Raw genomic sequence first — 27,760 nt, forward strand, 5'->3', positions numbered from 1 at the left:
CTCTTACTGGTGTGCTCGCCCGGCATACAGTACTGTAATCGCCTCCTCCACACCTAATCTCTTAAACCTCGTCACGTGGGTTATCTCATGCCTGCGAGCGCCCTGCCTTAACTGTGCGCTTCAGACATCGTGGACATCAAGCCTGCCAACATGGAAGAGCTGACGGAGGTGATCACAGCCGCCGAGTTCCACCCGCACCAGTGTAACGTGCTCGTCTACAGCAGCAGCAAGGGGACCATCAGACTGTGCGACATGCGCTCCTCCGCCCTGTGCGACCGCCACTCCAAGTGTAAGTGCCGGGCGTGTATATAAACGTCCCGTCTAGAGCCCGTGTTGTCTGGGCGCTGAGCCGCCCCCGAAGACTTAGAGGCGCTCTTTGTTACGCATGTGCCTGCGCGAGCATAGGCCGGCCTTGGTCCTCGCAGCGCTGCTGGCGGGGTGCAGAGCGAGAGGCCCTGCTTTTGTGGCGCCGCGGTGGAGCCCGCAGGTCACTCCTGCCAGCACTTCCATGCGGCGTCCGCCTCCCTGGGTGGGCCCAGTGAGAGCCCCTTGTCGCCTCCACCTCTGTGCACTAGGACCTCTGCTGAGGCTGGAGATGCAGTCCACCTGTGACCTTTCTCGGCTCTCGGAATGGGCTCTGTTCCCACAGAGCTTCGCTGAACTTGAAGGCAGTTCCCTGAGGTGAAAGTCTAGTCTTTAATCCACTGAGTCTTGAAGTCCTTCTAGGTGAGGAGAGCTTTGGTTTTGTTTTTATTTTTAGCCATAACCAACAGGCCCTACTTTTAGAAAACCAGAAGTCTGTGTGTCACAAGACATACAGAGTGTGTCCTGAGAACTTTTCCAACACGTTCCCAAGTACTGAGCAGTGACGCCATCCCAGCCTGGAGCGCCATGGGTTTTCGTGTTCTGGACACTTGGTCCTGCAGCTAAGTCAGTGTATCGGTCAGTCTGTCCAGAGTGTCTCCTGTCGTAAAGTGGGGCAGCTCCAACAGAGCCTGATGGGAAGTGTCCTTGATGACTGGCTCTTAGGAGCCTTTTTGCCTCATTCTGTCTCTTTTTGAGGCTAAAGTATAGGGGGAGGGGGGGAGGGGGGTTTTCTTGCAGTTTTATTTTTTGGTTTTTGGGGTTTGTGGTTTTCTTTTTTTTTTTTTTTTTTTTTTTTGGCCACACTGCGTGGTATGTGGGATCTTCCCCAGTCCGGGATCGAACCCGTGCCCCTTGCAGTGGAAGCACAGAGTCTTAACCACTGGCCTGCCAGGGAAGTCCACTATAGTGTGTTTCTTTGTTTTTTGGAGTTTTTTAAATAAATTTATTTATTTTAATTATTTATTTTTGGCTGTGTTGGGTCGTCTTTGCTGCTTGCAGGCCTTCTTTAGTTGCGGCGAGCAGGGGCCACTCTCCGTTGTGTGTGCAGGCCTCTCACGGCGGTGGCTTCTCCTGTTGCGCAGCACGGGCTCTAGGCCCGCGGACTTCAGTCGTTGCAGCACGTGGGCTCTAGAGCACAGGCTCAGCAGTTGTGGCGCACAGGCCTAGTTGCTCCGCGGCATGTGGGATCTTCCTGGACCAGGACTCAAACCCATGTCCCCTGCATTGGCAGGCGGATTCTCAACCACTGCACCACCAGGGAAGCCCCTATAGTGTGTTTTAAAAGAACTTTGTACTTTGTACTTTAGTAGAATTCCTGCAATGAAAAATGAGTCTTTTCTAATGTCTGGCCTATGTTTTCAAGAGAACACTCGTGAGTAACAATTTTAGATTCCAAGAGTAGTTTTATTTGTCAGCAAAGTTACTTATTTGAGTAAATGCTCAGAGTATTGCCACCAGCTTGCTTATAATCAACTTCAGATGCAGACTCAACAAACATAGGTTCCTACATTAAAAAAAAGAAAATCAGGGCTTCCCTGGTGGCGCAGTGGTTGAGAGTCCGCCTGCCGATGCAGGGGATGCGGGTTCGTGCCCCGGTCCGGGAAGATCCCACATGCCATGGAGCGTCTGGGCCCGTGAGCCATGGCCGCTGAGCCTGCGCGTCCGGAGCCTGTGCTACGCAACGGGAGAGGCCGCAACAGTGAGAGGCCCGCGTACCGCAAAAAAAGAGAAAAAAACAAAAACAAAAAGAGAAAATCACAAGCCGCTGCAAATGAAAGGAAGTACAGAAATCCTCACCCAAAGTTCACCAAGCCACAGGCTCGACAGTGCACTGGGGGCTCTGGGGTCTGGCGCATGGGCAGGGGGCGAGTGAGGGGGCACTCGAGTTACTGCTGAGAACGCAGAAGTGCCAGGGAAAGAAAGGTCTGCCATGGACGCCTGTAGAGTCTTTGTGAAACTAGTAGTTTGGTTTTGTTAGCATAAGTCTCGACTGTTGAATAGTGAAGGAAAACCCCTTTCCTGACAGGCTTTGGCAGATGGGACTGTTCCGGTGTTAAAATCTGACCCAGGCGTTCGCGGCTAAGGGCCGGGCCCTGCAGTGCACTCGCAGGCTCGTCGGCCCCAGGGCGCTCGGGGCACAATGTCGGCATCTGCTGTAGCGCCCTTTGTGTCTTTCTGTGCCAGGGACAGGATGGGATGGGGTTTGCTAGGGACTGGCATTCCGAGGATCTGCAGGGAAGCGTCAGGTTGATGCAGAGGCCTCACCAGGATGCACTCAGAGTGCCCGAGCAGCGTTCTGGGTCGCAAGCCCGGGCCTGGGTGAGCCTGGGGCCTGCGCTTCAGGAAGATGGGAGGCCGCAGCGGTGTCGGGGGAGGGCCCGAGTCTCGCTTGGACTTTAAAATGATTTGTTCTCTGGTTTTTAAACAGAAGCTGAAAACATTGTATTTTCCAGTTTTTGAAGAGCCGGAAGACCCCAGCAGTAGGTCCTTCTTCTCAGAAATAATCTCTTCTGTGTCCGACGTGAAATTCAGCCACAGCGGTCGGTACATGATGACCCGAGACTACCTGTCGGTGAAGGTGTGGGACCTCAACATGGAGAGCCGGCCTGTCGAGACCCACCAGGTGAGGCCGCGGCATGGACCCTGCCACGTCTTGCACGCAACCGTCCCTCTGACCTTCCTGTACTTTCATTAAGGTCCACGAGTACCTTCGAAGCAAGCTGTGTTCCCTGTACGAAAATGACTGCATCTTTGACAAGTTTGAGTGCTGCTGGAACGGCTCCGACAGGTGAGACCTGCGTCGTGACCAGGCCCGAAGCACGCTGATGTCCTCAGAGGCGGGCCGGGCTGCCAGGAGGAGTCCCGATGGGCTTGGTTTTCCAGGCCATCTGTGAGGTGGCCCTAGCAAGGTGGGAAACATGGGATGTCTGGGCACACTTCTCACCTTGCTTATGATTCCACCTTGTATTTAAACAGCAAGCGTACAAGGTTCATGTTGGCTGTTTTTAAAACGCTTAGTGGATGATAATTTCTTTTTTTGTTGTTATTTCCAAGATGAGTGAAAGGAAGGCGGTGGGGAGGTTAGTTACTGTGGCGTGTGTGGGATGGCCACGTTCCAGTTTGCCTTTGGGGACAAGTGGAGGACGAGACCTCAGAGTCGCTGCTGTGCTTGGACAGAGTGGGGGTGGCTGGTGTGACTCCACGGTCTACCTCGTGATGAGGCGGTTTGAGGTCTCCGCCACCTTTTTGTGCGTGTCTTAGAGGTGACAGCAGTACTAGTGCTGCCGAGAGGTCTGTTTCATATTCTACGAAATGTCGCACCTCACGTGATGGAAGGAGATGAGCTTGCATCGTCTGTGATGGATTCTGTGCCATGTGCTGCTTGTCAAGGGTGTCAGTGAGCAGAGGACCTCGCCACTTTCAGAGAGGGACTGACGGACATTCTGAGAAACCCTTTGGCACTAACACCTAGAAACATCAGATGGCACTCCACAAATATCTTTGTGGGTATAGTTGAGCTCACAACCAGTAAGGCCAGGAGTGAAGAGGAAGCAGGAACTAGGAGGGAGCCCTCGCTGGCCTCAGGGCACCAGCTGGAACCAGGAACCTGCAGCCCAGGAGGGTACAAGAGCTGTGGCCCTGGACCCACACAGGGTTGGCAGTTGAAACTGGGACCCTTGGGGTTATGGAAAAGGCATCCATCTACGTTCAGATGCATCCCAAGGGAAATGTGTCTGTCTGAGACCTTGGATTGGAGTGGATGAAGTCCCCTGACCTTTGTGACCATGAGCCTCCCTCCCCGCCAGGGACGTGTGTTTGTATTTGTACTGACCTGGAGAAGCTCACTGAGGGTAAGTCCCAGCAGACAGGCAGCCCCGGGCATCCGCACTGTTCGCAGGCTGACGTGCCACCTGTTAGTGTCTCCTGCTGCAGACACAGGGCCCCTGGGTCAGAGGAGAGGACTTCACTCCTCACAGCACAGCAGAGCAGCACGAGCTTGGTCACAGTGCCTTGGGGGGGTGACACAGGGGGCCCGGGCAGAGGCCGCTCACGGAGCAGGGTTGGCCTCACACCAGCACACACTCAGCTTGGGGGTCAAGCTGAGAGTGGTAAACAAGGCTGCAGCCCTGAGATGTGGCCCAGGGAGAGAGCGCTGAGGAAACGCAGTCTTGGCAAACCCACTGAAAACACGTAGGGGTGCCTGGCACCGTGGCGGATTTGTCTTTCCCAGTGCTCCAGGGCTCAGGATTTCCCCAGATTAAAATCACTTAAACAGGAGCTCACAGGTGAAAAGCACCGAACACATGAAGGAAAGCCAGTGTGAGCAAGCCAGTGTGAGCAAGCCAGCAGAAACAGCCACAGAACTGTGACCTCTGAGAAATCAGGTACTGAGATCATATGCCACAGAATATAAGATGAGAATGTGGAAATACTCACAGGTGAAAGGACGGAACCGGAACCTGAACATGGAACCACAAGGCCATTAAAAACCACCCAGGACATCTGGAAAAGCATCATGCAGGACTTCTAGAAATGAAAACTGTAGTAGCTGAAAAATCACTGTGTGAGTTTAGCAGACCCCGTGAAGCTGAAAAGATCTTGAATTAGTGAACTGAAGATGAGAAATATTTTAAGAAGAAAGATCAGGAGAGATTATCCAGGATGCAGCTCAGAGAGCCAAAGAGACAGAAAAAACATGGAAGCTTGGAAAACACGGAGGGTCAGATAAGGTCCAACGTAACCTAAGTGGAGAGAAGTGTCCAAATTGGAGGATTGTGGAGAAGTAGCAGTTAAAGTGTTAATGGCCAGGAATTTTCTATAACTGATCCAAGACTGAATGAATACACAGATTCAAGAAGCACAGAAATCCACATCCAGATCATAATGAAGTTACAGGGCACCAAAAACAAAGCAAAGATCTTAAAAGCAGCCAGGGGAGAAAAGACCCATTGCCTTCGGAGAAAGGGTGTTCAGACCGCGAGCAGACCTCTCGGCCCGGCAGTGGAAGCCGGAAGGCGCTCTGATGCGGTGTCATGATCCCTTCTGACTCACTTCCTGAAATTGTGTCCAGAGATAAATGATCATGCAGGAATGTGCCTTAAACAAGGCCCCAAACCCAGACAAAGAGATCCAACTACATTGACTTTAAGCTTCTTTATATCATAATAAAACAATGGGAATAAAACCCACAAAAGCACGTAAAATTAACAAAGAGATGCATATCCAGAATACGTGAAGAATCGTAAGTCAGTGAGAAAGTCCTAACTGCTCATGAATGGGAATTAACAGAAACGGGGGGAATGAATAACAACACATCCTCATTAGTAACCAGCAGATCAAAGCAACAGGGACGTCCCTTCACATCCATCAGAGTGACGGAAATGTTGGGGTGGAGGTGGAGGCCAGGGGGCATGACCACTGCCACTGCCCTTCTTCTGAGGCTCCCTGGCAGTGGCCGGGTGGGCTGGGAACCTCTCGAATATACAGACAAGAAAACACGTTCCAAGACGTGCCCTGGAGGCAGCTGAGCCATGTCGGGGTTCCTCCCTGGGCGGGCGGACGGACGAGGAATCATCCTCTGTTCATGGTGTGGACCAGACACAGTGAAAGCCAGGGTTACAGCTGCGCAGACCTGTACGCGATCACACAAGTGACTCATCTGATGTCTAGAGCATGCAAGACGGTTTTGTTTTTAAGACCGTGTAACTGTTCAAAGGACAACCATGTATAGGAATGTTCCCTGCACGGTTCTTTATGCTTTGTGGTAGATCTGAGATATTGCAAAATACGTTTAAATTACCCATCCCCGGCACATCCTGAAGCTTTCTGGTGGCGCCTACCTGTTCCCTCACTCCTGCCAACATGCCCTGCCTTCCTGCCTGGAAGCTTGTGTGGAGTTGGGGGCGGGGGCAGAGCCAGGTTTTTGCCACCATCCCAGTCACTCCGCCTGGGACGGCGCTGCCCAGAAGTTAAGTTTTGCCCCACTTCATCGTGCTCCAGGTTTGTAGCAAACACAGACATCACCATTAAGTTGCAAGTCCACTTACTCCTGTGTTTGGCGGTGTTCCCGCCTAGGCAGCACCTGGCCAGGTGCTGGGGAAGGCTCTCATTCCTGCCGAGTGGAGCAGCAGGCCGGGGGGACATCCACGCCCATGCAGGTGCCGTCAGGACTGCTGAATAATAGTAATAATCGTAATGGACGGCGTGAAGGTTGGTCCGCTTTCATTTCTGTCGCGCACCAGCACCTCTAATCAACATTGATGATAAAATACTCCTTCCCGAAAAAATTCTTTCATTGGTCTCTGTTCGGAATAATCACTGCAGTTAAGTTTATATATATTTTTATATATATATATATATATATATATATATATATATTTTTGGCTGTGTTGGGTCTTTGTCGCTGTGCGCAGGCTTTCTAGTTGCAGCGAGCAGGGGCTACTCTTCCTTGCGGTGCACGGGCTTCTCGTTGTGGTGGCTTCTCTTGTTGCAGAGCATGGGCTCTAGGCACGCGGGCTTCAGTAGTTGTGGCGCACGGGCTCTGAGGTGCAGGCTTGCGGGCTCTAGAGCGCGGGCTTCGGTAGTTGTGGTGCACGGGCTTAGTTGCTCCACGGCATGTGGGATCTTCCTGGACCAGGGCTCGAACCCGTGTCCCCTGCCTTGGCAGGTGGACTCCCAACCACTGCGCCACCAGGGAAGTCCCTGCGGTTAAGTTTAATAACACAAATGTAAGCTTCAGATCAGCACGTTTGTTGCTTATCCTTTTGTGAACATCGTGTTCTGTGTGGAAATTAATGTGGGCAGGTGCCAGTTGCTGGCGGCCCTCCTGGGCCCCACTGCACGGCCCTGCTGCGTCCACCGCCACACGGGCCCCTCCGTCCCTGAGGTGTGTGCATTCCAGGCTTCAACAGTACAGGTGAGATAAGCCAGGAGAGCTTATCTTTTTTTGTGGTGCGAGGATTTAGATGAGGCTAATCGGACACCGAAGGATTTGCACAGTCGGGGTCAGCCCTGCGCCGTGTGAATGAGGCAGCACGCGCCTCGCCTCGCGGGGCCTCAAGATCCGCCCCGATGATGCGGGGATGGCCCAGGACCCCAGGGTGCCAAGGAGGAGGCCGCAGGGCAGTCTGGTCTTACTGCGCCCGACGGGCCCGCTGAGGCAGGGGCTGCACGCACGTGGAAGCATTTGCCGGCAACCAGCCACTCTCCTCTTAAATGTGTAGAGAGACCCGAAGTTTTCACCAGTGTGATAGAAGCGCGTCACAGTGCTGTGTGCTTCAGTGGAGACGCAGAAAGGCGTCAGAACCAGCCCGGAAGGGAAAAAACCACGGGCGCTGCTGCAGCATCTGGAGCGTCGGGAAAGAAGGCCCCGGCTGTCTTACACGCTGACCCCGTGTCTGAGGCCCCTCCTAACTATTTATATACCTGTTCCTTCACGAGAAAAACGCTTTTAAGATTAAAATGAACCTTAAAACCTTGTCTGGTCAGTCGTGAGCAAAGATGGTAACAGATCTCACGAATGTCTCTTGAGCACGTGCGGAGCCCTGCCGAATCGGGGCAAAGTGCAGGAGGTCAGACCGTTACCCGAGCCTGGGGCAGTGACTGTGTTGGGGTTTTTACCTTGTTTGAAAACACATTAATGTAATTAAAAGTGTAAATCCGTTACTTTTTTCCGTTGTATTTATTTTTACTGATAGGATTACGTATACGAAGTTTAGGAAGAAATTCTCACTGCATCTCTCTCCTGACCATTATGATTTTTCATTTTTTATTTGTAAAAACGACCCTGCTGTGTAGAATTGGGGGTAGGAGAGGTAAGCAGCTCTATCCATGCGTCCAGGGCCGGGCCAGGCTGGGGGTTGGAGGTGGTCACTTAGAAGTCTTCCTGTCCTTGTTTTGAGCAGTGCAATCATGACTGGGTCCTACAACAACTTCTTCAGAATGTTCGATAGGACTACATGGAGGGATGTTACGCTGGAAGCTTCCAGGGAGAACAGCAAGCCTCGCGCCAGCTTGAAGCCTCGCAGAGTGTGTGCAGGTGGGAAGAGAAAGAAGGACGAGGTGAGCGTGGACAGCCTGGACTTCAGCAAGAAGATTCTGCACACAGCCTGGCACCCAGTGGAGAACATCATTGCCGTGGCTGCCACCAATAACCTGTACATATTCCAGGACAAGGCCAACTAAGGAGGCAGCGGGACCTGCGTCTCGTGCAGAATCGCGCCTGCTCATTTGGTGCCAGAGGACAGGCGACATCCTCTCCGTGAAGAGCAGGGACGCCCTCCTGCCTCCGCCCAGACTGCACGGGCTGGCTGCGCGGGTGCCCGCGGGCTTCTGCTTCAGCAAGGTGAGCTCTGGGTGTCGCTGCTCAGGTGAGAAGCCTGCTCGAAGCAGAGTGATGGACGGGACTCAGAAGAGGCCATTGCTAAAATAAACATATTTATTGAAGTCTGAGCCTTCCTTCCAATTTATAGACCAAAAGTTAACATCCAAGAGGAAAGCTGTCAGATTCAGTGTCTGCTCCTGTCGAGCTCTCCTCCTCCTCTGCTGTCATCCTGGGGCCTCCACGTGCGTGGCTGCTGCCCGCCTTCCCTCAGCCTCTCTCAGCCCAGGCGGGGCCTCGGCCGGCGCGGAGATTCGGCCGAGCGGGCTCAGGCCGCTTTACTCCCATCGCGCCTCTGGTGTAACCGCCTAATAAAAGCAACACACTCTAAAAAGTGTTTTTAAGTCCAAAATCAGTATCGTCTTTTTATTTGATTTAATTGCATATAATGAAATTATGCAGAATTCAACTTTAAAAATCTTTTGTCCTTCGTTAACAGAATGGTGGAACGTGTGCAGTACTTTAAACTCTGAACGTATGTATCCACAAACTTCCATAACTTTTTTGTTTCTGTAGAAATGGTACATCTGACACACCAGGTAAGGTCTGGAAAGAGCCTTAACTGCAGCTGCCTCTGAGAAAGAAAATCCCAAGGAGTAGTAACAGAATCGCTGCTGAAAAAGTAACACGTGGTTTAAAGTATGCCTCAAATTCACTGCAGTTGACACTTACGTGCTTTTTAAACCTTTGTAACAGTACTTCGTGGGAAGAGGGTAACAGGCTTCTAAAAACTGCTGGAATTATATGCATGACGAATTTCACTGCATTTCAAGCCAGCAAAAATTAAACAATGTAAATTATTATGTAATGCCACCAGTACCTTGGTGGTTTACTTTAAAAGTAGGTTGATATCAGAAATCAAGATTTCCCAAGACAAAAAAATACAGAGGTAACAACACTAAGTGATTGGCGCTTGCTGCCGTGAAATTTCACACAGGAGCCGGAGACCCAGTCCTCCAGGGGACGGGACAGCTGGGGCTCACGTGCTGCTCTTGAAATTAAGGTGTATTTTGGTTACTGGTGATATGGAGATGCAAGAACAAATGTCTTGTCAACTCATTCCCCTGAATTAATGTTAACAGGATGCCACGTTAGCTCACAGTACGTCGGAAATAGAGAATCAACAAGTCCATTTATTTTAATTTAAAGGTAATTCTATTACTGCGTATTGGTTGACGCAGTTCACAAACCTGAGATGTGGAACAGAGTTGTCTAAGTATCAGTCAACCCTGGCCCTTAAGGTAAAGCAGTTCCAGTAAGATGGGGTTGTATTTACTTGTTCAACTATTTTGACCAAAAAGTTTAATAAATTTCAGATGTTTTACCAGATTTTTTTACGACGTTTTTCCATCTTTGAGACGTATTTCCTACCAAACAGGAAACCAGCCTTCTGCCTCTCAGACGGCCCCGGGCAGAAGGCGTATGCGTGGTGGCTGCCACCGGCCGGGCGGGGGTCCCTGTGTCTGTGGGTTCTTCTCCCCCGAGTCAGGCACACGCTTCTCAGAGATGCTCTTGAGAAACGTGTAATTTAAGAGGTGTCTAGCAATTTCTTCCGTGTTCTTTTCCGTTAGACACTTCTGATTCCATTTAAGCCTTTTTCCCCTCCTGATGAGGTAAAAATCCTGTGGGTTTCAGACTTGACGTTTATTTCTTTTATATTCCTTGTTTAAAAAATGTCTGTTGTTTTTCTTGTTCTTACAAAGCTTACGCCTTTTCTCCCGTTGAAAGCTAGAGAAAGCTAGAGAAATTCTATCTGCTCCTGAAAGGTAATCCTGTGAGTTTTCATCGTTCCTTAGAATTCTGTGCTCCTGCTTGTCCTGAAGCTTTAACGCTGTCTCGGTTGATGGCCTGGGTTGGACGCTTTACTTGTGTGTGCATTTAGACGTGCACTTTTTAAAGAACAGTGGCGGTTCTAGAAGCCAGTACAGGACAGGACTCAGAGTCTGATTTTAAACCGTCCCCCAGTCGTGGGCGTTCGCAGGACGAGCAGCAAACTCCCTCCCCCGTGGAGCTGAGTAGCCGTGGCCTCACAGCTGGGAGCTGGCCCAGACTGTCCCCTGGTCAGCGCCGTGGGGTCCAGGCCCCGCGGGCCGAGCCCAGGGCTCTGGTGCTGCGTGGCCGTCTGAGGAGGAACTGTCTGCACGCTTTTGTCGAAGGAGGTCCAGGATTGGCGCTGAGGCTTTTTCTTCTGAGCGTGTCCGTTGCCCGCGGGCAGAGGCGGGTGCGCAGACCGAGCCGGGGCGGGCCAGGCCGCGCCCCTCATGGGGAGGACGGCGCTCCGCGCGCCAAGTCCCGGTCTGAGACCCGTGCTGCCCCGGGGTCATGATGGGGCGGCGGGGGACAGTCCTCCCATCAGGAACTGCCCCCTGGGTGCTGTGCCGGGAGAAGCTTCCACAGGCGCTGGGGGGACCAGAGAGGGAGGGAGGGGATGCCACACGAGGCCCACCCCGCCAGAGCTTCTCCACGGGGGTGTGGTTAGGGTGGGGACAGCGGGAGGTCGGGTGGGGCCTGACCGGTGCGGCCCACGGGGCTGGTGACAGCCCTCCTGTACCGGGCGGGCCACGGGCAGGCACCCGGCGCAGGCTCCCCAGAACCAACCCAGCGGTGCTCGCCGGACGGACACGCCACAGCGCGGCGTCACCGGGGTCCATGTCCCACCCGAGCCCTTGGTGGAGAGCTGGTGAGCCGGGGGATGGAGCGCCACCGTGATCTCTTAGGAACCGTGGCGGCCCTGACATCACGCGGAAGGGGGAATTGGAGACCTCAGGCGCTCTGCTCAGCTGTCGCCCCTCTCGACCGGCAGCCCCTCCCTTCACGCCACCAGCTGAGTCCCGTGAGGGGCAGAGTCACGGCGGCGGGACGGGGGATGAAGAACGGGCAGCTGAGATCACAGGAGTCCCGGCTGGGGGGTTGGGGGGTCCTGAAGCATCCAAGGTGACAGCCACAGCCCAGCCTGACCCCCGCCTCTGCGCCCCCCCAGGACCCGCAGAGCCCGTCCCGGGAAGGCTTCCCTCAGCTGCCCCACATCTGAAGAGTGAGGCCTGGGGCTGGGGCCCACAATCTCCTGCGACCCTGTCAGCGCCCGGTGGGTGACTGAGAGGACTTGCTGGTCCCATTTCCCTGCTCACCCTCCGGACGGTGATGCCAGCAACCGGAACTCGGGTGAGTCTGCATCCTGAGCACATCTACAGGGTCCCTGGCCCCCCAGGCAGGACACGGGACCTTGGCCAAAGCCAGGGCTCCGGGTGGGCCCCCGGCTCCTGTGGTGCTGGTTGTGGAGGCCGATCCTCACCAGGCTGCTCCGTGTTCCTTTGGGGTTTGCTGTGTGTCCTGAGGTGATTCACTTGTTTGCCCCAGAGTTTATTAGTAGTAAATTATCTTTGTACATCTTGGGACATCTTTAAAAGATGTGTGTTCCAGGGACTTCCCTGGTGGCACAGTGCTTAAGAATCCACCTGCCAATGCAGGGGTCATGGGTTCAAGCCCTGGTCCGGGAAGATCCCGCATGCCGCGGAGCAACTAAGTCCGTGCACCACAGCTACTGAGCCTGCGCTCTGGAGCCCACAAGCCACAACTACTGAGTCCGTGTACCACAACTACTGAGCCTGCTAGAGCCCGTGAGCACAGCTACTGAGCCTGCGCGCCACAACTACTGAAGCCCGCGCACCTAGAGCCCATGCTCTGCAACAAGAAGCCACCGCAATGAGAAGCCCGCGCACTGCAACGAAGAGGAGCCCCTGCTCGCCGCAACTAAAAGAAAGCCCATGTGCAGCAACAAGGACCCAACACAGCCAAAAATAAAATAAATTAATTTAAAAAAAAAAAAAAAGATGTGTGTTCCGTAAGGATGGGAAGCTAATTTGTTATTCCAAGAACTATCAGGGAAAATTTGTTTTCTAAAATCTAATTATCTGAATGCAGTGTAAATCTACAGTTCTTATGAGAAATGTTGTTAGGTGGTTTTTGGTTTTCTTTTTTGAGGTGTAACTGACACAACTATATGAGTTTAAGGTGTACAACATAATGATTCAGTATTTGTATATGTTGTGAAGTGACCACCACCGTGAGTCTAGGTAACTTCTGTCACCACACAGGAAGTTTTTTTTCTTGTGATGAGAACTTTCAAGGTCTCTCCTAGCAACTTTCAAATATGTGATAGTTACTAACTATAGTCACCGTGCTGTACATCTCCAGGACTTATTTCATAACTGGAAGTTTGTACCTTTTTACCCCCCTTCTCTCTCTCTCTCCCTCTCCCTCCCCCCCCACACAAACACACATAAGCACACACATAAATACACATACTTAAACACACACACACACTCACACCTGCCTCTGGCAAACACCAATCTCTAGCTACAAGATTGGCTTTGTTTTTCTAGATTCCACACATAAGTGAGATCATATGGCATTTGTCTTGGACTCACAATATGATACTCTCAAGTCCATCCACACTGTCTGAAATGGCAAGACTCCATTCTTTTTATTGCTGAGCGATGCTCTGTTGTATATGTACCACGTCTTCTTTATCCACACACCCACCAGTGGACACCTGGGTTGTTTCCATATCCTGCCAATTGTAAATAGTGCTGCTATGAACATTGGTGTGCATGTATCTTTTCAAAGTAGTGTTTTCATTCGTTGGATAAATACCCAGAAGTGAAATTGCTGGATCACATGCCAGTGCAACTTTTAATTTTTTGAGGAACCTCCATCCACTTTTCCATAGTGGCTGCACCAATTTACATTCCCACCAGCGGTGCGTGAGAGTTCTCTTTTCTCCATATCCTTGCCAATACTATTATTTCGTTTCTTTTTGATAAATGTTTTTTCTTACTTTAAGTATTAAACTGGTAACACCTGTACAAATTTCAGAACTCTTTAAAAGGATGATAGCAAAGTGTTGCCCCTTCCGCTGAGCCTGGTGGTATTGATAACTCTTGTTAGTCTTGTCTTGGGCCACACTTTTTCTTATTCAAACACGAACATGACATATTCCCCTCCCCCCGTTTTTGCACACAAGGTAGCGACCTGTCCACACCTGCATTTCGCTCTGTCCACCGCACGGTGGTCCTGGCCATCTCCCCCCCGTTGGGAGGAAACATCCAGCACCACGAGGATGCAGGAGCCAGACTGGGGGGGCATTCCCTGCCGGTCCAGGGATGCTATCTGAGTAAAAAGATAGTTTATTTATCTTACTTTTGTAACATTTTATTTGGAAATAATTTTAAATCAGTTGCAAAAATTGTAGAGTTCCTGCCTGCCCTTCACCCATCACCCAGGTTTAATTAACACCACGTAAAGCGGGTGAAGTCACCCCACAGTACTTGTAGCTCATCCACAAACCTTCGTGTTTGTTTTCCCAGTTGTCTTTTTCTCGCCCGGGATCCACGATGCATTTCATTGCCGCATCTTGGAATTTTTTTTTTTTTTTTTTTTTTTTTTTGGCTGTGTTGGGTCTTCGTTGCTGCGCGCGGGTTTCTCATTGCAGTGGCTTCTCTTGTTGCGGAGCGTGGGCTCTAGGAGCGCGGGCTTCAGTAGTTGTGGCGCACGGGCTTAGTTGTTCCGCGGCATGTGGGATCTTCCCGGACCAGGGCTCGAACCCGTGTCCCCTGCAGTGGCAGGCGGATTCTGACCCACTGCGCCACCAGGGGAGCCCACTCCGTATCTTTCAATCTCTAACAGATCCTCATTTCTTCATGACCTTGACCTCAGTTATTTTGTAGAACCTCCCCCAATTTGGGATGGCTTGATATTTTCTCATGACTAACCTACAGTTATACATCCCAGCAAGAACACAGAGACGTTGGGGTCAGATCCACGGTACCCTAGGTTCCCTTGGCGGTAATTTCCTGGGGAGGCAGTGACACCGGGCCCACGTCAGCAGCTGTCTGCCTGACGGTCACTCGTTCCCTCATCCCGTTTATTAATTAGATTCTGTCGGGAAGAACTGTCCCTTCCCCCACTTACTTGGTCTCCATCAGTGTGGACTTGGGGATCCTGGTCCAGTCTGGTGACAGCCCATCACCACCAGGAACCTGTTACCAGGCTGACCCACTCTGAGCCACTGCAGGTCCCTCAGGTTGGCTCCGTGTCCTTCACCTCAAGCATGGCCTCACCTCCTGGCACCACAAATGTTCCTCATGCTGCCCTGGAATTCCCACTTTTCCAAGGAGCTCTGGTTTATGGGAGAATGGATTCGACCCCCAGGATCTGTGTTATTTTAATCCAAAATTGTCTGGATATTAAATATTCTGTAAACTTGCTATTCTGTGAATAAAATGAATGATGCTGTTACTTGCATTAACATAAGGGGTGTGTAGAAAGGCTGTCGCCATTCTGCTGTCCTCTTGCCCAAAAGGTCAAAACAAAAATACATATATAGTCACACATTTTAAAAGAATCAAACGTCCACTGGAATGTTGCAGTGAGAGGGGAAAACCTTGTGATCGGCTGCAGCAGGCACTTCCGGCCGCCATCACGCAGCTCAGCCTGTGCCCTGGGGAGCGTCAGTAACAGGGCGGAGATGGAAGGAAGGATACATAACGTGGAGGAGAGAAATAGAGTAATAATCCAGCTAGAAGCCGAGAGAGAACTAAGATTTTAAAAAGTGAAGAAATCAGACAACAGCTATTGGAATCAATCATAAATTAAAATTGGTCTCCAGAGAAGGAAGGGAGCGAGGCCGCGGGTGGGGGTGGGGGGCAGAGATTACACTTAACAGCTCAGAACTCCCCAGACCTGGGGGATGCCTTGCGTATCTCAGTGCACAGAGGCCTTCATCATGGGCCGGGTCACTGAGTGATGGATTCACAGAGCTCTCCAGGGGGCGCTGGCTCTGAGGACGCTTGGCCTTGCTGGAAGTCCTGAGTGCAGCCTGTGCTCGTGACACTTGAACAGCCACCATTTGCTGTTAAAAGGGAATCATCCCTTGGCCAGAGTGGGTCAGTGGGCTGCAGGCTTAATGTTTTAGGGATAAATTACATAAAGAATCTTGATGCCGTTCCATCAGCCATCTCCAGATGAAAGGGCTCTAGGCCTCTACCGCCAAGGTAATTGTTCAAATAGAAACAAATATCTTAAAAATTAGAATGTTACATTTATTTAACACAACCGAATTTAGTGTGGAAAAGTGGAACAAATACAACAGCATTTATACAGTATATCAAAGGGGCGGCCTTTAAAAACCATGCAGTGGGGATACACCTGGTTTAATGAAAAAGCTTGTGTGACGTACGTAAATACCGTAACGAAGTATTTGGCAAAGATTCATTTGTTTTCTATTTCCAGGCTTTTAAAGTAGACGCAGAATAGCTTAGAATAAAGCTGATTCTAAGAGCACACAACAACTGAACACAAACAGACTGAATTAGCAATCCCGAGATAAAAGACACTGATCATCCGGTGGTTGCCGTCCAGGGCGGTTGTAAGTCTCAGCGCGAGTCCCTGTGCTGCACAAGGTGCCGGTGTGGGGACGACCTGGCCCACCCGTGTTGCAGCCTGGATTCTACATGTCACGTCACAAAGAACCACCAGCACAGAGAGAGCTGAGAGGCGTCTGTAGTAGACGGTTGCATCCACTTACATACGGTCTACAACAGGGTTGTAAGGCCACAGTGTTTATTCGGGATAAGCCCTCATGTAGTCCTTTTAATGCCAACGGTATTCGTTCTTTCAAAATACAGTGTCTAACTCAATCAAGGTTGCAGATAATGTGTTAAAGTACTACATACATCATGGATACGTTAAAATTATTTATACTTAAATATTTATAATATCCGAAGAAAGATTACCACCAAATTATTAATAGATATTAATCAATGACAGGCTTATTACTTTATCCCATAAGTATGATTATGGGAGAGCATGGTCTTAGTCTTTATTTTACTGAGTTAGGAATGTGGCATTTACAGAAGAAATGACACAAGTGATGCAGCCACCCAAGGACCAAGACAGCCTCCTCTGTACGCTGTGCTGCGGACAACACACACCCCCACTACATGAGAAAGCCGGACGCCAGTTCTTCATCAAAACGTGCTGGTGGATGTCGTCAGGCGCCTTCCAATGTAGATCCTTAACAGAAAAAGGAATTGGTGGTTAACGTGGTCTCGCAACTCCCGGGCAAGTTTGCACAGCTGAGACGGCAGCTGACGCTGGTCCCAGCTTATTTACGTAAGGGGACTGGCTCTCTTACACCCACTGTTAAAACTTGGGTTTTATTCTTCATCAGTGTGTATACATTTCAGCATCTAATTTAGAAGAATCCAGTTGTGCTCTAACAGCCATGCAGTGGATACACTCAATACAAGCACAAAGGAGAGGATTCTACCCAACCTGAAATGCCAATACTCCCGTCACTGTTTTTTGAACTGACCACACGCTGCTAGAAAGAGTTGCCTGCAGGACAGGTGATATCGCCAAGTTTATCGGCACCAACCTCACAAAGAGCCCTGCTGAGCAGTGAAGCCCATGCCCCCAGGAGCCCAGAACTGAGGGGCATATGGGCATCAGAGGGCTGTCCGGGCAGAGGGGGCTGGGGAGGACGTCTTCAGCCTGCAGCCCAGCACAGGGAGCTTCCTTAGAGCAACTGGTCGGGGTGGGTTTTATTATCCTGACCGCTTTGGAGGCTGGTAAGAAGGGCAGACACCCCTGCTGGGGGCTGGCTGCAGAAATCCATCTTGACCTCAACCCGGCAGAGACCCCCACAGAATCTAACTGCTAGTTGTGGAGGAAGCTCCAGAAATCAACCTCCCCGCGTGAGAGTGGCAGAGTCTGACTCTGAAAAGCACTATGCTGAGAGGGAAGGCCAGGGCAGAACCAAGAGGGAGAGGCCGGGGGCCTGGCCCCGCCAGGGAGCCCTCTCCCCGGGCAGGCAGGACTGTGGGCTGGGGTTCGGGAGATCGGGAGGGACGCTGCTCTCGCCTCCCAGAGCAGGCGGGCTGGCATCTCCTCTGCCGCATTCACGAAGCCTGCGGTGGCACCAGCCCCCGTCAGGAGGCCATCTTGAGAATCCAGACGTCCAGGAAGCCGCAGCCACAGAAGCCCGTCCGTCCGCACCAGGGCCAGGGAGACCCCCCGCCCGCCTGGTCAGAGGCTGGGGATGAGCCCCCGAGGGCAGCTTCCGGCTCCTCAGCATGGTCTGGGCTCAGCGTCTCCGTGACCCAGGCTGCCCCTCTGTTCCGCACGGTCGTCAAAACTGGCGCCCTCTTCTCTCACTGCTGAGTGGACGCCAACAGACACGTGCAGCCCGAGTTACTGACACCGCCCCCCTGCAGCCACCCCGCGAGGAGGGAGGCTGATCCGCACCTGCGTGCAGCGGTCCAGGTCAAGCAGCCAGACGAGCGCCCCTGCGCGCGAAACCAGCCTCTGCTGCCGGACGCTCGGGGCAGCGCCGCCCCGGCTCTCGGCCCTGGGCTGTTTCTTGACCGGGACGGGCTGTTTCACACGCCCACGTCGCCGGTGCTTCTAAGACCTAGAAGGACCCCGCGCTGTGCCGTCCACACGGGCAGTCACTTACCCCAACCCGATGGCCAGCAGATGGGACAGCAGAAGAGACGGCAGAAAAACTTTGAGAAACTCCGCCGAGAAGATGCCCCCTTTCTTCATGACGCTCGTGTTCCGCATGCTGAGCGTGGGCGCGCGCTTCGGGCGCTTGAAGAGGAGGAACTCCCTGGGGGAGAGGTGCTGGTCAGCGGAGGCGTGCCGGGCCAGCCGGGCCAAGGCAGGCCCCCGGTGCAAACACTCACTTGGTCGGGGGCACGTTTTCCGGCCGGCTGGACCAATCCCAAATCCAGTCTGAGTTTTTCTTCAAGATGCTTTCGACTTCCTTCCTCCTCTCCATATAGTCTTCCTCAGACTGGGGCAGAGCGAACGGTGAAAGCGAAATGGTGCCTGCCGCACCCGCAGCAGGACGCTCACCTCCCACCCAAGCATCAGACCGGCAGGCGGAGCTCGCAGCCCAGCCACGGGGGGAGGCGAGGGCTGCACCCCCCGGCTCTCCTCCCTCCTCCACACACATCGCCGGGCTGAAGGCCCGACTCAGACTCGAAGAGCTGCAGACACTGCCCCAAGGAAGCGATGCCAAATGAGGACAGACGTCCAGAGATGAAAACGGAAACCATCTAAAATGGCCCAAAACAGGGATGTGCCTAAGCAAGCAGGATACTGCACGGCAATGAAAGCAAGACACACTTTCATGTTAAACGGGAGAGAAAAAAGCCAAAAACTTACGCGTACCCCTGATTGCAGCTACAGTTTTTAAAGTATATAATACACTCATTAAAGAGCTTTTAGAAGCTGGATTATAGGTGTTCTCCCTACTTCTCTGCATTTGAAAAACTCTGTACCTGATCATCTAATTCCTCCTTAAAATCAGGGGGAGAAAAAATTGGTTCAAATTTTGGAAATACTCTAAAACACGGTACCAAAACCAACCAAACACCTGGGCGCACCAAAGCTGGGGTGGACCCCACGTGTCTGGGGGCAGGCGGGCGCCGCCCCTGAGGAGGCCTGAGCACCAGGGACTCCTGGTTTCCTCGGTGAGGGAGGCCTTGAGGGGAGACCAGCACGGGGGGCGGGGGGACCAAGTGGTACTGACCGAGCCCACAGTTCCTGACAGCTTTCACAGCGAGTTAGGGACCCACGGGTTCCTAAAATACACTCCCCAGGCATCAGGACCAGAAAGGACCTGGCAAGGCCGCACTGGCCCCAGCCCAACCGAGGCCACCAGAGAAGCAGCACATAGGGCCCCAGGCTCTCTCCCACCCGCACACTGCCCAGCAGACAGACCCGCCGCCTGGCTCCCGGCTCCCCTCCCCCTGGCCACTCCCACTGTCTCCCTGGACAGCGTGTGAGGGCAGAGGCGCCCAAGCCGCACGGCCTACCCAACCTAGGCCCCTGCCACTTCCGGTCCAGCATGGAGTGCGGGGCGTGCCCCCCCCCCACCCCGGTTCTGAGGGCTGGATTCCACAGAACTTGGTACAAACAGATCGCAAATGTGTGCACGTGCGCACCTTACCTGGGAGCTGTTCTTTTCTCCAAGACTGTGTGTGTCTGTCTCAGAAGCTCTGTTAGTATCTTGTGGGGTCTGTGAGCGAGGTGGGCTTGGGGAAAACACAATGTGTTAACCTTCTTTCCACCAGGAGAAGCAAAACCCCACAGGCAGGGGCCACCCTCCAAGGCCGGGAGGCTCCCGCCAGCACCTGGGGCCAGGCCAGGGCCAAAGCGTCCCTCCACCTCGTCAGCTGAGCTCTGATGCCCCACAGTCAACAAGCAGAAGCAGGGGCCCAGCATCACACACACGGGCCCCAGTCGCTCCCTCCACCTAAGGGCGAAGGGCCCGCTGTCTCGGGAGGGCTGGACTGAGGCCAGGCGGGCGTCTGCAGCCGTGCCTGCTCCTACCTGGCCTGCCAGCGCTGGGATACACACGTTTATGCCCACCTGTCACAGTGAGAGCTCCTGGAGCTGCTCCGTCCAGATTCACGCTGGGCATCCAGCAGGATTTTTTCCATGTCGCCATTATAAATAGAAACAGAGTCTGGAGCGCTGCTCCCGCTCCCGTTACTGCCAAAGTGTAATTCTACCCAGGAGCCTGATGGGGATAAAAAAAGGACATGGTTGCAATCTTCCACCCACTCTGGAGTCTGGTCCTAACAAATAACCAGCTCGCGCCCCCATTCCCAAGACGCGCCGGGGACTCGCAAGGAACCATCGCCTTGAATCACGCTGCAACGCCCTTGAGGCCCGTCTCTGGCACCTGCATTACAGTGAGCTCCTCAGGGACCCTTGGGAGCCGAGGCAGTGCACCTGCTGCCACTCCCAGACTACCTGCTCAGTCAGTGGCGTCCCAGTGACCAGGACACTCGCCCGCACTCAGCGCTTAGAAAGCAAAGGGTGTCAGCAAGAGCCTTAGGGATTTACACACCAAGGAAAGCTTTACGACCTATTTACACATTCCAGCGCCACGTTCTGACCCTGAGGTCCCACAGGATTCATTACGATTACTGCTCTGTATCTTACATCAGATGAATAGAACAAAGGTAACTAAACCTGATTAACCAGAGCAAGCAAACCATCCCAAGTGCTCATCTAGCCAAGTCTGTACAGCAAGTAAACCCAGCATTCTTTAACTCGAACTGAAAACTGACATGTATACACCCAGGTGTCATCAAAACAGAGAACTCCTTAGAGCCAAGGTCACCTGCTTACTAAATGTAGCACAAAGCAGCTACCACCCCAGATCCTACGAGCCGGCATTCGGAGCTTAGATTTGTCTCTCCAGCCCCATGACTTGGGAGCCGACTTGATGAATTCACCAAAGCAGCCAACAGCTGACCCGGCGGGCGCTCTGCTGCACCAGCCGTGCTGGGCTCCGGAATCGGGAGTGACCGGGGAGAGCCCCTCCAGGGGCACCCGTGAAGGGAGGCGTCCCCAGTCCGGGCACAGCCGAGGTCCAGGTAGGTACAGGCAGGGGAAGAGGTGTTGTCGCACTCGGCTGTGGGTGTTTTGGGGGTTGACGGGTGGAAGAGCTGGAAGATGAGATCAACTCTGGCAAGCCCCACAGGAGGACAGGTGTGAACCCTAGAGAGGTCCTAAAGGGGTGAAAGTACAAGTTCTGTGCAGCGGGGCTGAGCCACCCACAGGTGTGCGGACAAGGCAGGCGGTCAGGGCCCGGAAGCAACACCTGGGGGCTTGGACCAGAGGGGTCCCCCATCCTGTTGCCGCTGTGCGGCGGACCCAGGCTGGCTTCCAGCGTTTCACAGTGTCCACAGGCTCTCACTTCTGAACCCACACCTAGGAGCAGGGTTCCAGGGTGGAAAAGTTCTAGGTGTGCGTTTAATGTATTGCAACGCCACTGCTTTCCGACGCAGCCGAAGCAATGTGACCATTTTTGTTGGCTCACGCTTGGCATCGACTTTAAATATAGCCGTTCTGTGGGTGTGTGGTGGTAGGTTATGTGGTTTGTTCTGCGCCTCTCTGATTTCTACTGAGGTTGACCATTTCCTCACTTGCTTACTGGCCATGTGGAGAGCATCTTTTTTGAAGCAGCTGTTGAAATCTGCTCCTCTTTCCAACTGAGCGGTCCACCCTTCTCCATCTAGCTCGATATTCAAGACACAAGCTTTTCTGTTTTTGGCCGCGCCGCGAGACTTGCGGGATTGAACCAGGGCCCCGGTGAAAGCGTCGAGTCCTAACCACTGGACTGCCAGGGAACTCCCGACACAAGCCTTTATTTATTTTTTATTTTTTTTTTTTTTTGCGGTACGCGGGCCTCTCACTGTTGTGGCCTCTCCCGCCGCGGAGCACAGGCTCCGGACGCGCAGGCTCGGCGGCCATGGCTCACGGGCCCAGCCGCTCCGCGGCACATGGGATCCTCCCGGACCGGGGCATGAACCCGTGTCCCCTGCATCGGCAGGCGGACTCTCAACCACTGTGCCACCAGGGAAGCCCCACAAGCCTTTCTTCATTTGAATGTGTTGCAGGTAACTTTTGCTGTGGAAAGACAGCCTTTCCACTCAAGCCTTTTGCTGAACATAAAAGTTCTTGCTTTCAGTTCACTCTTGCACTGCCAGGCTCCGTTCACTTGCAAGACTGCCTCTGCGGTCCCCTCTGCCCCGTCCTGCTTCCCAGCTGGCCACGCGCACAGGTCTCCTGGGCCCAGGGCGGTTCCTCTGCTGTGTGTCGTGGGTCCAGGCCTCTCCGGGGTGGGTGCAGCAGGGGGAGCGCAAAGGCAGACCGAGGCTGGTAGTCACTGTACGGCTCCCCCAGGAACCATGACCCAGAGCTGCTGCTCTGCGCTGAAACCAGGGCCCCAGGGGCACCACACAGCACAACCCATTCGGGGCCCGGACCCCTACACGTCAGCCCCTCCCCTGAGAGCCCGGGCCTGCCCTCAGCAGCAGCTTGGCTGCAGAATAGGTCACATTCATCCGAAGAAAGCAAATCAAGGGTCCAGGAATGAAACGTAAACAGTTTATACCACGTCCAGCCTCCCACTTGGCTGCTAACAACACGATCACCAGCAGCTTTCAGATGCTGATACACTTCTCACTTCAGCCTCTCAAGTTACTTCATGTTGGCCTGGCCCGCACAAGGCAGGCCAGGGTCTGTCTGGGAGCCCAGGGCTCCCTGGACAGAAGCCAGGGCCACTCAGCCTCTGCAGGTCAGCAGAAGCTACAAGGACTCCATGCCATTCTTGAGACAGCCCGTCTTGACTGGGGACCCTATTCCCACCTACTCTGGTGGCTGTGCAGGGGTTAGGAAAGCCCTGAAGCAAACCATAAGAGGCTCCACCGTGCGACTCCTTCCTTCCCAGGAGCAAGGGGACACTCGGCCCGGCAGCTCTGGCCCCCCACAGCATGGAAGAGGACCACGGCGCCCTGTTCTGGGCACAGTTCCATTTTTCTAGGTTCTCAGTCAGGTTCTGGGCCTGGCTGCCCAGATCACTTTTACTTACGGTGTCTGACATAAATGGAGTTTGAGGTACAATGTCTTCTCTGACACCACTTCTGACATGAAATTGGGGCGGGGGGAGGCCTACACCAATAAGCAATTTCCAGTACCAACTGGCTGTCCAACAATTCAGTTCTGACACTACCTGAAGTCAGTGTCAGATCCCACAAGTTGAAGATCTCTCAGTCCCACAAGACTGTCCCCCCATCAGACAGCCTCACATGCCTGGCAGACCAAGAATTCAGGGGTTCCCCCAACCCCCACCCTCTTCGATAATTCACCAGAACTCACAGGACTCGGGAAAATACCTGGCTTACACTTCCGCAGTCTCAGAGGATTACAGCTCAGGAACAGCCAGGTGCACAGGGCAGGGTACGGGGGGGCGGGAGTGGAAGGGGACAGTTTCCATACCCTCTCCCAGGACCTCAGTGGGTTCAGCAGCCTTTTTCAAAGTTTTTTATAACCCGGTCTGCAGCCCCTCCCCTCCCGGTGGCGGCGGTGGGGAGTGTGTGCTGAGTTCCCACCCTCGTGCTCCAATGCGCTTTCCCATCCCCACCCGGAGGCTACCTAGGGCCTCCTGAGTTACCTCATTAGCGGACTCAAGCCTCACCAAAGGGGCTCCTCATGAATAACAACATCTCTCCGGAAATTCCAAGGGTTTTTAGAGCTGAGCTCTGTCTGGGTCAGGAACCAGGGACAAAGATGAAATATATTTTTCAAATTGAGATATAATGGACATATAACATTATCAGTTTCAGGTGTATGTACATTATACCACAAGGGCCAACTCAAAACTCCATGGAGACAAATATATATGCTTTTTAGAATCATCTCATAGAAAGTCTCAAGCATCCTTCAGAAAAAAATCCCAATCTGGGGTGTCTACAGCAAAAGCTTTGGGTCCAAAAGCTGTATTCTAAGAAATGATTTACTAAAGGACAACAGTTTTATTATTAACCTGCAGCACCTGGGTAGGGAAAGCAGCTTCCTGGAAATTGAAGACAAGGTGTGCCATTAATCTCCTCGCATCTGCAATTAAGATCACTCACCTTCCTAAGCAAGAAAGACGGGATTCAGGTCCTGAAGGGTAACCTTGTAAGGCTTCCTCAGAATCCCAAATAACCTATCAGATAATTGGTGTAATTAGGCCTCAGGAAAAAAAACAAAACAGGTGGTGAAGCCGCTGATCCAGGCAAGCTTCCCCGATTCCTGTTCCCGCCCACAAAGGCCTGTAATTTACGCTAACAAGACACAGGGCACGAACACAAGACAGATGAGAGGGACGGAAAGCCTAGGCTACCAATATTACATCACCACAGCAAGAAAACCCACAGGCCTTAGAGTTAACCCATTTCTTTTTTCTTTTTTTTTTAATCTCCTGTGACCTCCACGATCCTTGGTCCCAAAGAAAATAAAGGCCATGTTTTGACTTTGATGACCTGTGGGCCCCAAGATTTGTAACTCAAAATGTTATCACATCTTAGAGCCCTAGAGAGGCTACAGGAATTACCCAAACACACAGCTACTTACTGGGTAAGCCACAGGTGCCTTTAATTCAGCTCAACTCTGCTGCTGTTAACTGCGTGCAAGCTAGGAACACATGCAGAAGCGTTAACCGTAGTTCACGGAGCCACTGCTTGGTTAGTTGGGTGGCGGAATAGATTCCAGCTGTCTCTGATTTACCAGCTTGAAAACAGAGACAGACAGCAGTACTCTTTCAACCTGTGGAAGGAACCCTTACCCTATCAAGTACCTTTGATATAGCACCCACGCTGTTCATCCTAAATATTCTGCGCAAAGCTTCTCCAAGTTCCTGCCGCCACTGTGGGACCCCAGGCCCTCCTACATCCCGGGGCAAACACTCCCCTCCAGCCCCAGCTGGCAGGGGCTCCAGTAGCTCAGATCCAGACAGTATCCCTAGTCCGGGGTAGCAGGTCTCAGCCCTGGCTATGGAGGACCACCTGTGCTTTCCCCCCCATTCTCCAGAAGTCTAACCCAGCGGCCTGAAAATCCTTATTGGGAATGCTGCAATGGAACCCTGGTACATTTATTTTGAAAAAGCCGTAACGGTGATGTCGGGCAGCCGGGGTTGAAAACTACTAGGGGACCGACCTACACGACTACGGGATTAATGAGAAGGTGGAATCCCTGAGGAGAGCCCTGGGGCAGAGCAACTACCACCCTCATCAGAGGGCTTCTTCCCTGGGAGAGGTAGGATTTAAGAAATGACTGTTTTTAAAAGCTTCTCAAGTTAGATGGAACAGGAATGAGAGGCTTGACTGACAAGTGATTTTGAACATAAAGTCAAGCAGGCAAGTCATTCAGGTTCCTGGATCTTAACAGGAGCTGGCAAATCGCACCCGTCCTTCTGTCGCCGACGCGCCTGCCTGCCCTGCTTCTCACTTCACCTCTGGGCCTCACTGTGAACATCTGTGAAAAGTAGAGGTTGGGCCAGGATCTAGATGCCTGAAACCCCTTCCCTCCCAAACTGCATGGCACGAGAACTGCGAATTCTCTTCCTCTTCATATACCTTCAGCCGCTGGGTGCCTGGGACAGCGGAACCCTGGCTGCAGACAGAGCAGTGCGTGAAGGGGCAGGGGCTGTCTCAGGGTAAACCAGGAGCACCTTACTGCATTGACCCCCCCCCAGCACAGCAGGGGTTGGGGGTGGGTCTTCTGGGAAGTAAGGTTCACACCCCCTCCCATGATGCTGTGACACAGTATCACAGAACTCCATCTTCTCCCTGCATATTAGGGGTTGTTTATCTGAGGACAAGAAAGGCATATACGACATCTTGCTGCCGGTTCACAACTTTAACTAGAAGGGACCAGGGGGCCGAGAGGCAATGGCAACTTCGCTGTGAACTCGGGAAACATTTGGTCCGAGGATACAAGCAAAGGGGAAAAGGTTTGCCATTGTCTGCGGGCTCAGCTACCACGGCTCTCAGTTCTTTCCGAGGTAAACAAGAGGTAATCAAATCAACACAGAGCAGAGGACAAGTGTCGCCCCAGCCACCAATCCCTGCTCGGATTCAGTTTCCCAGAGCGGCCGAGGCCCCACGTGACTCCTCCCACACCGGGCGGCCGGGGAGCGAGTGCCCCGCAGCACGTATCCCGGAGAGCGCAGCCCGGAGAATCCTCGACACTTTCCACTCAGCGTGTAACTGTCTTTTTATAGAATACACAAAACAGAAAAATCTTTTAACCCACGAGCTGGCACTCTGCATTGCCAATGACTCAGCAGTTTGGTCTGCCAATCGAGGACCGAAGATGGAGCCGCTCAGGACACTCCGAACTCTTCCCGACAAATCTGACCCACTAATAAACAGACCGTGTTAGCAACGAAGTAGTTTGCTAACAGGGCTGACTTTAAAAGACAGTTTAGAAAACACTCCTTGGATCTTCTGTAAGACAAAGATTCAATCCCTTAATCTGTTTCAAAGAAAACAGTCACTGCCGAAATTTAAGGAGCGATTGCAGGATTTTTAAGCTGCGGTTGTAGTTTTAAATTCTACAACGCAGTAGACCAAGTCTTGCCTAGTGAAATCTTGTTTTGAGGAATACGAGAAACTAGTAGCTCAAATCCAGACAGTATAAAGATTTTTAAATCTTAACGAAACTTTAAAATTCACTCTCTAAGGCTTCAACGGCCCTCTCCAAAACTTATTTACGAGCTCCCGCCGCCGCCTGAACTGTTGCTTCAGAGAATAAAGGTCGGCGCCCGGCCCCTCCTCCAACCCGTGGGCCTCGGGCTCCTCACCGGGGCCGGAGGCGGCGGCCCGGGGGCTGCCCCGCGGGGCCAGAGCCGGGTGGGTCAAGACCGCCACCGGCCCCGGCTTCCCGGGAGGGGGCGGGGTGTATGCACCGCGGCCACGGGGCCTCGTGCTCCCCCGCGCAAGTCAACCCCGAGCTGGGCTCCTGAACGACCCCCGGACGAGCGAACGTAACTAAGGAAAGGCCAGCCGCGCCCCCGGCCCAGCGTTTCAGGGCTCTTCCTCTCACGGCGGCTCGCCCCGAATCCCGGGACCCCATCCTCCCCAGCCACTCCGGACCGAGCCGCGGACGGCTCACAACCCGAGTCCCCGAGTCCAACCGCAAGTCTGGGCGCCTGCTCGCCGGTAGCGGCACCGGCACCGAAACCAGCACCGGGCTGCACCTCGCAAGACCAGGCACCGCGCGGGCTTGGGACGACGTCGGCTCCCCGGTCGCCCCGACCCGGAGACGGGGATCCCTCCGCAGGCCCCTCCTCTGCAGGCCGGGCGCCTTTCCCCCGCAGGCCCCCCACACCCAGGCCGGCCCTCGGCCCCCGTTCACCGTGCAGGCTCTCCTCCGGCAGCCCGGGGGTCTCGCTCTGCGACATGGCGGCAGGGCGAGGGCGCTGCGGCCGGCGGGCGCTCCAGGAGGGAGAGGGAGAGGGAGCGGGAACGTCGCGGTAGCTAGAGCGCGGTCGGCCCGCGGCTCCGAATGACTGACGCTCGCGGCCGGAGCTCCGCGGATAAGCAGCGGCACCGCCCACTGGCCGTGGGGCGGGGCCTGCGCGTGCGCGAGGGCGCGCGGCGCGTG

At 53.3% G+C, this 27,760-nt stretch overlaps 2 protein-coding genes and 1 long non-coding RNA gene across 10 annotated transcripts in view; 2 read left to right on the forward strand and 1 right to left on the reverse strand.

Annotated features, from left to right (window-relative positions):
• Nucleotides 1–10,075, forward strand: part of PPP2R2D (protein phosphatase 2 regulatory subunit Bdelta) — a 45,992-nt gene extending 35,917 nt beyond the window's left edge. For 3 of the 6 annotated variants that reach the window (XM_004265918.4, XM_033420696.2, XM_033420694.2), the window contains 4 exons: nucleotides 125–289; nucleotides 2,820–2,989; nucleotides 3,063–3,154; nucleotides 8,271–9,098. In XM_004265918.4, coding sequence (XP_004265966.1) covers nucleotides 125–289; nucleotides 2,820–2,989; nucleotides 3,063–3,154; nucleotides 8,271–8,550 — 707 coding nt within the window. In that variant the 3' untranslated portion in view covers nucleotides 8,551–9,098. Of the gene's footprint in view, nucleotides 1–124; nucleotides 290–2,819; nucleotides 2,990–3,062; nucleotides 3,276–6,441; nucleotides 8,028–8,270; nucleotides 9,099–9,185 lie in introns of those variants that run through there. The other 3 variants (XR_007471501.1, XM_033420697.2, XM_033420699.2) reach the window with 3 other exon arrangements.
• Nucleotides 10,076–11,333: 1,258 nt separating this feature from the next.
• On the forward strand, nucleotides 11,334–15,012 carry LOC125961143 (uncharacterized). Its single transcript, XR_007471505.1, has 2 exons — nucleotides 11,334–12,185; nucleotides 14,371–15,012. It is a non-coding gene; the product is annotated as an uncharacterized LOC125961143 (long non-coding RNA).
• Nucleotides 15,013–15,825: 813 nt separating this feature from the next.
• The window catches only part of BNIP3 (BCL2 interacting protein 3), a 547,174-nt gene continuing 535,239 nt past the window's right edge, over nucleotides 15,826–27,760 (reverse strand). For all 3 annotated transcript variants that reach the window (XM_004265703.3, XM_049697546.1, XM_049697547.1), the window contains exons 2-7: nucleotides 27,512–27,589; nucleotides 20,186–20,336; nucleotides 19,764–19,848; nucleotides 18,493–18,602; nucleotides 18,264–18,416; nucleotides 15,826–16,819 (exon numbers count right to left, since the gene is read on the reverse strand). In XM_004265703.3, coding sequence (XP_004265751.1) covers nucleotides 16,774–16,819; nucleotides 18,264–18,416; nucleotides 18,493–18,602; nucleotides 19,764–19,848; nucleotides 20,186–20,336; nucleotides 27,512–27,557 — 591 coding nt within the window. In that variant the 5' untranslated portion in view covers nucleotides 27,558–27,589 and the 3' untranslated portion in view covers nucleotides 15,826–16,773. The remainder of the gene's footprint in view (nucleotides 16,820–18,263; nucleotides 18,417–18,492; nucleotides 18,603–19,763; nucleotides 19,849–20,185; nucleotides 20,337–27,511; nucleotides 27,590–27,760) is intronic.

This window comes from Orcinus orca, chromosome 14 (genome assembly GCF_937001465.1).
Source record: "Orcinus orca chromosome 14, mOrcOrc1.1, whole genome shotgun sequence".
Lineage (NCBI taxonomy): Eukaryota > Metazoa > Chordata > Mammalia > Artiodactyla > Delphinidae > Orcinus > Orcinus orca.